The sequence below is a fragment of the Microtus ochrogaster genome, unplaced genomic scaffold (assembly GCF_000317375.1).
Source record: "Microtus ochrogaster isolate Prairie Vole_2 unplaced genomic scaffold, MicOch1.0 UNK60, whole genome shotgun sequence".
Classification (NCBI taxonomy): domain Eukaryota; kingdom Metazoa; phylum Chordata; class Mammalia; order Rodentia; family Cricetidae; genus Microtus; species Microtus ochrogaster.
Window position 1 is genome coordinate 176,138 of NW_004949158.1, and position 10,027 is coordinate 186,164.

The 10,027-nt window shown below is 41.2% G+C and overlaps 1 protein-coding gene across 2 annotated transcripts in view; it reads left to right on the forward strand.

Moving 5' to 3' along the window:
* Positions 1-6,684, forward strand: part of Phtf1 (putative homeodomain transcription factor 1) — a 39,013-nt gene extending 32,329 nt beyond the window's left edge. The window contains exons 16-19 of one of the 2 annotated variants that reach the window (XM_005369753.2): positions 2,014-2,169; positions 3,116-3,211; positions 4,486-4,611; positions 6,185-6,684. In XM_005369753.2, coding sequence (XP_005369810.1) covers positions 2,014-2,169; positions 3,116-3,211; positions 4,486-4,611; positions 6,185-6,205 — 399 coding nt within the window. In that variant the 3' untranslated portion in view covers positions 6,206-6,684. Of the gene's footprint in view, positions 1-2,013; positions 2,170-2,542; positions 3,078-3,115; positions 3,212-4,485; positions 4,612-6,184 lie in introns of those variants that run through there. The other variant, XM_026777370.1, reaches the window with a different exon arrangement.
* The last annotated feature ends 3,343 nt before the right edge of the window (positions 6,685-10,027 follow it).

The window sequence follows — 10,027 nt, forward strand, 5'->3', positions numbered from 1 at the left end:
CCAGTCCATAGAGCAGTCAGGGTTCCCTGCCCTGTGGAAAGTCCAAGGTCTGCCCCCCTCCGTCCATGTCTAGGAAGGTGAACAACCAAACTGGCTAGGCTCCCACAAAGCCAGAACACGAAGTAGGGTCAAAACCCGTGCCATTGTCCTTGGCTTCTCATCAGCCCTCATTGTTCGCCATGTTCAGAGAGTCCGGTTTTATCCCATGTTTTCTCAGTCACAGTCCAGCTGGCCTTGGTGAGCTCCCAATAGATCAGCCCCACTGTCTCAGTGGATGGGTGCGCCCCTCGTGGTCCTGACTTCCTTGCTTGAATCTTAAAGCGGGCATTGAATCTCCTGGAACTGGAATTACAGTCGTGAGCTGTTATGTGGTCAAAAGAATTGAACTGTTATCCTCTAGAAGAGCATCCAATGCTCTTAACCAATGAGTCATCTCTCTACCCCTAATGACAAGGTCTTAGAGCACTTTATTTCATTTATCCATCCTTTTGTGTCATTATCTGTTATTTAATATTTATACAAATATATTTAAGGCTGAAAAGCTGTAATCATTATTACTTTGTGTAGCTGGTAACTTCTTGGCTGCAGCTGCACACCCCATTGCCTATTCATGTCTGTTTCAGGACTGTCTCCTGCCTGAGTCTCTTCCTTAGTGCTCTGTCAGTCCTGGTTTGCTGCAGATGAGTTCTTTCCCAGTTTGCTCATTTGAAATGTCTTTTTTTTTTCTTTTAGTTTTTTGAGACAGGGCCTCATGTATCATGTAGTTCTGGCTGACCTCCAGTTTACTATGTAGATGAGGATAACCTTGAACTTCTGATACTCCTGCCTCTACTTTCCAAGTATTGGGATTACAGGTGGGTGCCCCCAGTTAACCCCCCTTTAATTTTGGAAAGATATTGTTTGGTGGGAATAGAATCCTAGGTTGCCAGCTAGTTGTTTTTTCCCCCGTCTTCCCTTTTTTCTTTTCAGTTCTTCTAGGATTTTGTTATCCTTTTTTTTTCTTCGAGACAAAGCCTCAGTATTTAGTCCTTGCTGGTATGAAGCTCCCTTTGTAGAGAAGGCTGGCCTTGAACTCACAGAGCTCCCACCTAGGTCTGATTAAAGGCCTATGTCACCACACCTGACTCTGGGTGGTCTGTAACATTCAGCTGTGATTTGTGGAATTGTGTAAGGCTCATCTTTCTTAAAGGGCCCAGTAGCTGCTTCCAGGTGTGACTTTCCTAATCCTGGTTATAGCTGATTGACAATAGTGACCTCAGCCCAGACTTAGTTAAAGAGCTTTGCTCTTTCAGAATCAGAGTTAAGAACCTGAGATATTGGTGACAGGTTTTAGAGAGATCAGGAGCGGTCCCTCTGGCCATGGGAATCAATGACAAACCAAGGCTGGCATTAGTGGAAGCTCATGGGGTCAGGAGGGATGGGAAGAATTTGTGCAGCTGGTTGGTGACTTCCTGCTTGCCTGCTTATTACACATCTGCATCTGGCTTCTGCCAGAGTTCTCTGGATAGTTCTTCAAGAAATTATTCTAACTTTCCTGAGTGAAGAGTTTTTTTTTTTTTTTTTTTAACTTTGAAGTCAAATTTTAAAGCAATGAAGTCTGAAGTCACGGTAGGCACTCAGTGCAGCTGTGCTGCTGTGTTATAATCTGACTCCTAAAATGGACTGGCCTGAGTGAGGGCCATTACTGCTGGAGCTCCTTAGACAGATGCAGTTCATACTCTCAGTAGTGGCCACCATGTCCCTGTGAGCACACTGGTGATCCAAGGAGCCAGAAGTTCATCATTTCTTACCTTTGTTCCTTGTAGACCTTTGCCATCTTTCATGAACAGAAAAAAAAACCTAGAAAACTTGGAGAAATACATAATGACTAAGTAAATAAAATAATACTTATGAATATTTAACTTTTCTCCTTTGAATCTTCAAACTGTGGGTTACTATAATATTTTAAAATTGACACAGGAATAAATCTGTGATGTTAAGACAACTCCTGAGCTTTTCCTGGTCTTTTGATAGGTTCTTCAAGGTCACAAAACCTTCCTGAATGATGCTTACAACTGGGAGTTCCTGATCTGGGAAACAGCACTGTTGCTTTTCTTGCTTCGCCTGGCCTCGCTGGGGTCGGAAACCAACAAGAAATACAGCAACGTTTCCATCCTGCTCACGGAACAGGTATTGGTGGGTCCTCCCAGCTTGATCAGTGGTCACAGGTTACACTGTGGTGTTGTGTTGGGGCTGGAGCTGCCTCCCTAGCTGTGACCTCACGTCACATCACTGTGACCACTCGAATTATCTTTCTCACTGCATGGAAATGAGTTTGACACCTTATCTCCTGCCAAGGACTGGGAGGATGAAGAGCTAATGGGCTGGAAGCACTTGCTATTGGTAGTAAGGGAACATGTGAACACAGACTAAGATTGACAGATGCTTCTGTGACTATGGAGTGATAAAAATGCATTTTCTTGGTTAATTTTGATTTTTAAGTTCAAGTTTGCCATAAGTAAAAATACTTGGGATAATTTGTTTTTGTTTTTTATTTTTTTAGCCTCAGATTCATAGTGGATAATTCTTCCTTTAGGGGAAAAATAAGGAATTAGTAAGTTAAAACAATTCTTTTTTTCTCTCCATAAATGTTTATTGAAGATATTAAATTACTTGGGGGATCCTGAGAAGAGTAAGAATTCTTTAAATTCAAGGAATTTGAATGCTGATTTTCCCTAAGTAGCTTTTCTTTATCAAAGAGGTGGTGCTAGCAGTGGTTCTCAACCTGTGGGTCACTACCTCTCTGGAGTTAGAGACCCTTTCACAGGGGTTGCCTAAGCCACCAAAAGCACATTACTATTCTTAACAGTAGTGAAAATCAGTTATGAGGTAGCAATGAAAATAATTTTATGGTTGCAGGGGGATCACCACAACGTGAGGAACTGTTTTAACTGTATTAACAAGTTGCAGCATTAGGAAAGTTGGGAACCACTGTGCTCAAGGATGGGGAAGAATACATGGCTCCATAGCTGCTGAATCCATAGATTCAAAATAGATTTAACTTGAGAATATGACTCTCAAAATCTGTCAGATTTTAGGTATTTTTTCCTGTAAAATTTACCTTTCTTTTGTTTAGATTAATTTATATCTTAAAATGGAAAAAAAGCCAAATAAGAAAGAACAGCTCACTCTTGTAAACAATGTATTGAAGCTGTCCACCAAGTTGTTAAAGGTAAGTAGTATCTCACACTTTCACTGCAGTGGGACTTGGTCAGCTCCTCAGCACAGCAAAGGGTAGCTGATAGCTGAGGTCCTGGCTAGGGTCAGGCCAGAGTTCTTCCAAAGCTCCCTGAAGTAAGGCTGGGGAGAGTGGCTCTCATTACCATGCTGGGCTGGCTGGTCAGAAAAAGAACCTGTCTCATGGGGTGCAGGTTGGGAGATCAGTGGCTTATTCTTGGGGATCATGGAAAAGCAGACCTCTCTTGGCCAGTGGACAGGGTTTGTCTGGGTGTTAGTGTTTAGCCCTGCTGAATGGCCACCAGCATGGCAAGCTTCCTGTCATCTCCATGCACTCCACTGTGAAGAGGCTGCTGCAGGTGCACATATTCCAGCCTCACACTCCCTGACATGTGACAGTTCCTGTGGCTGTCCTCAACCCTGCTCCCAGACACTAACATCACTGGTGGCACTGGGCCCAGGAAGCAGTTGCTTGTCTTATACTCACTTCTGCTCGCCTAGACTGGAATTGCCCAGATGCTCTGGACATCTTCTGAAGTCTTTGACCGTGAACCCAAGACCGTCAGCTCTCTTATTGTTGACCTCTGTAAAGAGCTATGACTGCCAGTTCTCTTTACCATTCACCTGCCAAGCCAAAAGGCCTACTTGTCTCTGTATACAGGGCCCAAGCTCTGGCTGCTGGCAGTTCAGTGTTTTTGTGCAAGAAAGATGAAGTAAATTAAGCTCATTTTTAATTGAGTCATTAAATTCCCATTTTGCTACTTAGAAAAGACCTCTTACCAGTGCTAGCAGTATCAGTTCAGAGCACTAGCATAATGAAAAGATTTCCAGTCTCATCACCTAGGTTCTGATGGATACTCATGCCTTCTTTCTTTCTTTCTTTCTTTCTTTCTTTCTTTCTTTCTTTCTTTCTTTCTTTCTTTCTTTCTTTCTTTTTTGGAGACAGTATAACTACAGAGCCCTGGATGATCTGACATTCACTGTATAGGGCAGGCTAGCCTTGAGCTCACAGAGATCTTCCTGTCTCTTGACCCCCAAATGCTGGGATTAATGGCGTCACTTAAAAAAAAGTACTAATGACTTGATGCTCCCTTCCACTTTAACAGGGCTAGGCTATGGAAATGTTAGTGAATCCCTCACTGATATCTTTAAAAGTAGCTGGGATATGGAAAGTCATAAGCAACATCCTTGCCCAATACTTAAAACCAGCATGGAGTAATGATGACCGTTGGGAAGCCATATTTCATTTCAGATTCTCTGTCTTTGTAGGAGCTGGACACACCATTTAGACTCTATGGACTGACCATGAACCCCTTAATCTACAACATCACAAGAGTAGTCATCCTTTCTGCTGTCTCAGGAGTCATAAGTGATCTTCTAGGATTCAACATAAGAGTACGTGTAGTCACTTCTCCGTAGCTTTTTGTCTTTGAAAGTACTATATGTGTGTCCATGGAACCAGCTCTTGACAACATTGGACTGGGGCTTTGCACGTTTTTCTTAACTTTTCTCATTTCACAAAAGTAGTGTGGTCTTGGGGAACATGTTTCTGTGATCTGGGGAAATACAGGGATGACTGAAAACCTGCAGAGCATTAGCTGCAGGGATCCAGTTTTGATCCTGGAAGTATTTAATTTGTCTCCTTCAGAATTGCTATTTATTTCTTCCCCTATATAAATGGTTCTTATGGGAATCAGTTTGGAAGTTCCTTTAAAAATGAAAAACGGAACTACCATATGATCCAACTGTTTTAATGCTGGGCGTATAACCAGAGAAGTTCATTCACTACCACAGAGATCTTTGCACCTCATGTTTATTGCCTCTTGAATTCACTGGAGGAAAGAAGTGGAACCAACTAGTTGGCCATCAGCAAGTGAATGGATAATGAAAATCTGGTACACATATATAATGAAATAGTGTTCAGCTCTAGAAAAATAAAATCATAAAATACTGCAGGAAAATGGATGGACATAGAATGTATAATATTAAGTGAGGTTACACAATCTCAGTAATAAAAACTCTGCACGTTTTCTCTCTTGTGGATACTAGCCTCAAATCTATGCATGGATACGTGTGTACAGATGTACTGCAGGTACAGTACACGAGGTGCAAAGGAGAAGAGTAGGTAAACACAAGTGATGGAGGAAGGACACGAAGGACGGAAAGCTAGTAGTTTTACTAGTATTCACCTTGTAATGAGCCTTCTGTAGTGTATGATGGATACGTGCATAAAAATACAGTTGAGGGAGTCGAAGAGATGGCTCAGCAGTTAAGAGCACTAGTTGTTCAGTTCTTGGTACCCACATGATGGTTCATACCCATCTATATAACTCCAGTTCCAAGGGATCTGACACCTCTTCTGATCTTGGTCAGGCATGCAGTAGTACACATACATACATGCAGGCAAAACACAAACATAAAATTAAATCTTTGAAAATGTAAATGATAGTGAAAGTGAAAAATTAAAAACCAGAATTGATAGTGAAAGTGTATAGTCCTATGTGATAACATGGCAGCTGGGGATGGCAGTTCTGACTGTACAGTTTACTGAGATGTGGGAGCTTTGCATCTGCTAAACTTGTTGTATGGTGTTTTTTATTTGCAAATTCTTTATAATAAGTTTTGATCCTACTGCACGTTCTGGCTTTGTGGGAACCTAGGCTGTTTGGATGCTCACCTTACTAGACCTGGAAGGAGGTGGGAGGTCCTTGGACTCCCCACAGGACAGGGAACCCTGACTGTTCTTCGGGCTGATGAGGGAGGGGGATTTGATTGGGGGAGGGGGAGGGAAATGGGAGGCGGTGGCGGGGAGGAGACAGAAATCTTTAATAAATAAATAATAAATAAAAATTAAATTTTTAATTAAACAGTAAAATGGTTCTTGGTTCATGGTCATAAGAATATATATATCTTATCTATTTGTCTTACAGCTAACTGGGTGATCTTTTTTTAAATTTTCTTTTCGCAGCTGTGGAAAATTAAGTCCTAAGCTGAGTTGTGTGCCTGGACTCTTTTCTGGCTGCTGTCACACACTGCTTGCCCACTGAGGACAAAAATGGCTTACTTGAACCAGTGACCCCACCTGCTGGCTGACGTGCATAAGCCTCTCTGCTCTGGCAAGCCTATCGAATGGAGTTTCCAGCGGGGCACATCCTTTCCCTGGGCATGTGTGCTAAAACCTGCACTTTCACAGTTCTCAAGCAATGTGAACAGTCAGCAAACTAAAGCCTGCCTGACAGGACCTTCTGTGTCGGGACATGTATGCTGGACCCTCCAGTATTGTGCTAGTTATATTTACTGGAAATAGGCTTTTGGCTAACCATGGTAGATGCCCAGAGAATGAAGCAAGTATCTTTTATTGGAAATATGCAAATTCAGTACTTTTCTAATATAGTCTATGGATTGGAGATTTCTCTATCAAAGAGAGATAAACTATTTTAGGTTAAATCCAAATAAAAGAACTTTACTGGAGAATTTCAGTTTCTAGACTTTTTGCAGGGTGGGTGGAAAAATACAATAACCTTCTAAGCTGAATTTCTGTTCATTTGTAGATAAATTTTAGTTTGATTTTGAGTTAAGCCTGTAACGTGGTGAAGTCATGCATACTCATGAGTAATGCAGCTATGCCCATTGGATAGCATGGTTTCTCTAATTGTTTGCCTGTTGTGCAATGTCACATATCCAGCCTTTAGTACAATTTCAGGTCCTCAGTGACTAAATGATCGCCACACCGTGCCTTGGATGTAGGTTTTCTTACGAGCATTTCATTATGCACGAGTCTCCTAATGGAAACACCAGCATTCTTGCTCATGAAGCTCTCTGCTTTGAAGAATTTCTTGGGGAAGACTGGAAATGTGAACATCTTAATGGTAAGATTCTGTGGAACTTGGTCATCTCCTGTACTACATTTATATCATAGGGTTGAATACACATTCTTTATATCTTTATGTGTATAGATGTTTGTTGGCCTTTGTGTGTATTTGTGCACTATGTGCATGTCTGATGCCCGAGGCCAGAAGAAGGCATGAGCTGCCATGTTGGTGCTAAAGATTGAATTCAGGTCCTCTAAGCCATCCCTCCTGTCCTGGTTACATATTGTGTATGCAGGGAAATAGATGTAACTAAAACAAAACCATAGTTTACTGTCATTGTGAAGATAATCTACAATCTTTTTAAGTAAGGTATTCAGGCCTATTCTATTGAAATATTTCAAAATCTTTATTACATATAAAAGCTACTTTTGTTGACAAGATTTTAGGTTTAAAAAAGTAGTTACATGCTGGGGTGGTGATGCATGCCTTAAATCTAAGCTCTCAGGAGGCAGAGGCAGGTAGATCTCTGAGTTTGAGGCCAGCCTGGTTTCACCAAAAACAAATAGGTGTCCCTTTGCTTTCTGGATTGCCTTGTTTCTTACCAGAAGCCTTTCATTTTTGTTATTCTCCAGTAATGAATCTGCAATTTAATTTTGACTGCTTTAAAGATTTGTAACTTTACCACTGAATTTGTGCAGCTGAACCATTTGTGTTGGTGTAGCTGTTTTCATGTTTGTATTAGGACTTGTTGGCCTTAAGGAACTGTGGTTTATTGTTTTTGTATCATTTTATAGGTAGTTTGTATATTTACATAATCAGATTACAAAACTTTTTGGCATTAAAAAATTAACTTTCTATGTTCCACTTTGTCTCCTTTTGGAACTCAAGCCCACCATGTATGTATCAGGCTGCTTGAAGCATCCCTTAGCTCACCGAAGCTTATACTTTTTCAGACTATTTATTTTTTTGTTGTGCCTTTAAGTTTTCTATCCTGTTCAGCTCTAATTTGGCAGAATCATCCAGGGTATTGTTAATTTTTTGAGATAAGTTGCACTGTTGTCACCAAGGCTGGCCTCCAGCTCCTGTTCCCCTCACAAGCATGTGCTAGTCTGTCAGCTCTATCCAATACATTTCCCATCTGTGAAAGTTTGATTTTAGTCTTAAAACAAAGCCTTCCATGTCTCTCCTTAAAATATTTATTCTCCCGCGTAATTTATATATTTATTATATTTGCTGTCTGGGTCATTTGGGAGTTTGTTTTTATTGTCTTGTCTCTTCATTTGGGACATGTTCCTGTTTTACATGCCTGGTAATTTTTTATTGTTTGTGAATTTTAGAACTGTTGAGTGGGGTGTTGTGGTGTGCGTGGATTCTTTTTTTGTAATCTTATTGAGCTTTATTTTGAAATGCAGTTTCTTCGAGACAGGGCATTTCAAGGATTGCTTTTAATCTTGGTAGATATGCCAGGGACATAGGATACATAATTACATTAGGGCACATAATTCTTCTGCTAAAGCAACATTTTTCTAAGCACTTGGTCTTGTTTGTGAGGAACAAAGCCTTCCTGCATTTGTAGTATGGTCCTAGCCCTGTGTGGAGCTTACCATTTTTTTCTACCAGCTTCTTTTGGAGGTTCATTATGACTGAGTGTTTGTACTACCAACGTTCAGCTAAAACTGGGCTACCCTCTGCATGTCACTGAGCTCTCCTCCTCTCTGAGCAATTGTGTTCTCTCTGGTGCTGGTCCCTTCGGTTACCTTCCCTGTGCGGTTGACTTTCATCTCTACATTGCAGCCCAGAGGCTGCTCATAGACAGTCTTGGGGCTCTCCTTTTTTTTTTCTTTTGTTTGTTTTTCGCGACAGGGTTTCTCTGTGGCTTTGGAGCCTGTCCCAGAACTAGCTCTTGTAGACCAGGCTGGTCTCGAACTCACAGAGATCCGCCTGTCTCTGCCTCCTGAGTGCTGGGATTAAAGGCGTTCGCCACCATCGCTGTTGTCATGTGCGCCCTTGTCCAAAACCTAACATCTACTATTAAACTTTTTCTATTATTTTTAAAGAGAGACATTTCCCTTACCTTAGTAAATGGTACAGTGATTTTGCTGCTAAATGTTTAATCTAGTTCTGCCTTGTGATTTGAATGATGTCGTGCTTAGTCTTTTGAATGCTTGTCCACAATTGGTGGCGCTGTTTGGAGAGGCTTAGGAGGTGTGCCCTAGCTAGAGAAGTGTGTCACTGGAGACCAGCTTTGAGAACTAAGACTCTTACCATTTTAGTTCATGCTCTCTGCTTCCTGCTTGCAACTCAAGATGTGAGCTCTTAGCTTTTGCCAGAGCCAGCTTGCCTGCTGCCTCTACTCCACCATCATGGACTCTTAACTCTCTGGAACTGCAAGTTCAAACAAACTTTCTTTGTGGATTGCCTTGGCGTATGTCTTGGTTTTCACTGCTACTAGCGAAGCCTCCTTTAGACTCACCTGGGCTGTTCTGCTCTGCTAGGTTTCCATTATAGCTGAAAAGTTGATTTTTCACAGCTGCATGAATGAACTTAAAATATGGAAATTCTTACACTGTAATCCATATTAAACGCTGTACATTTCCTGTGGTCACCTCCAAGGCCCTGTGTCAGTGCTGCATTCCTTTCCAGTTTGACATCCTCTGCCTCACCTCACCTGCGCTGCCTTCCACACCATCCCACGCTCTGTCTTTCTTGTGCAGTAATCAGTGTTTTGTTGACACCTGTGTATTATCTAGTGACTTAGACTTTGATTTCCCCAAAGGGCTAAGATTTTGGTAATACTACATTATTGATAAATAAAACCAAGATGTAGAATTATCTGGTAGAAAAAGTCTAAATCTCATACTCAAAAATATGGACACAGCCTTATTTATCTTATTTTATATCCTGTAGATAAATGCCCATTTTATACTATGTACATTAAGGCCAATTAATTAATTGTAGCAGTATCTATCAAAGAATAAGAAATTTACCTATTGATTTGG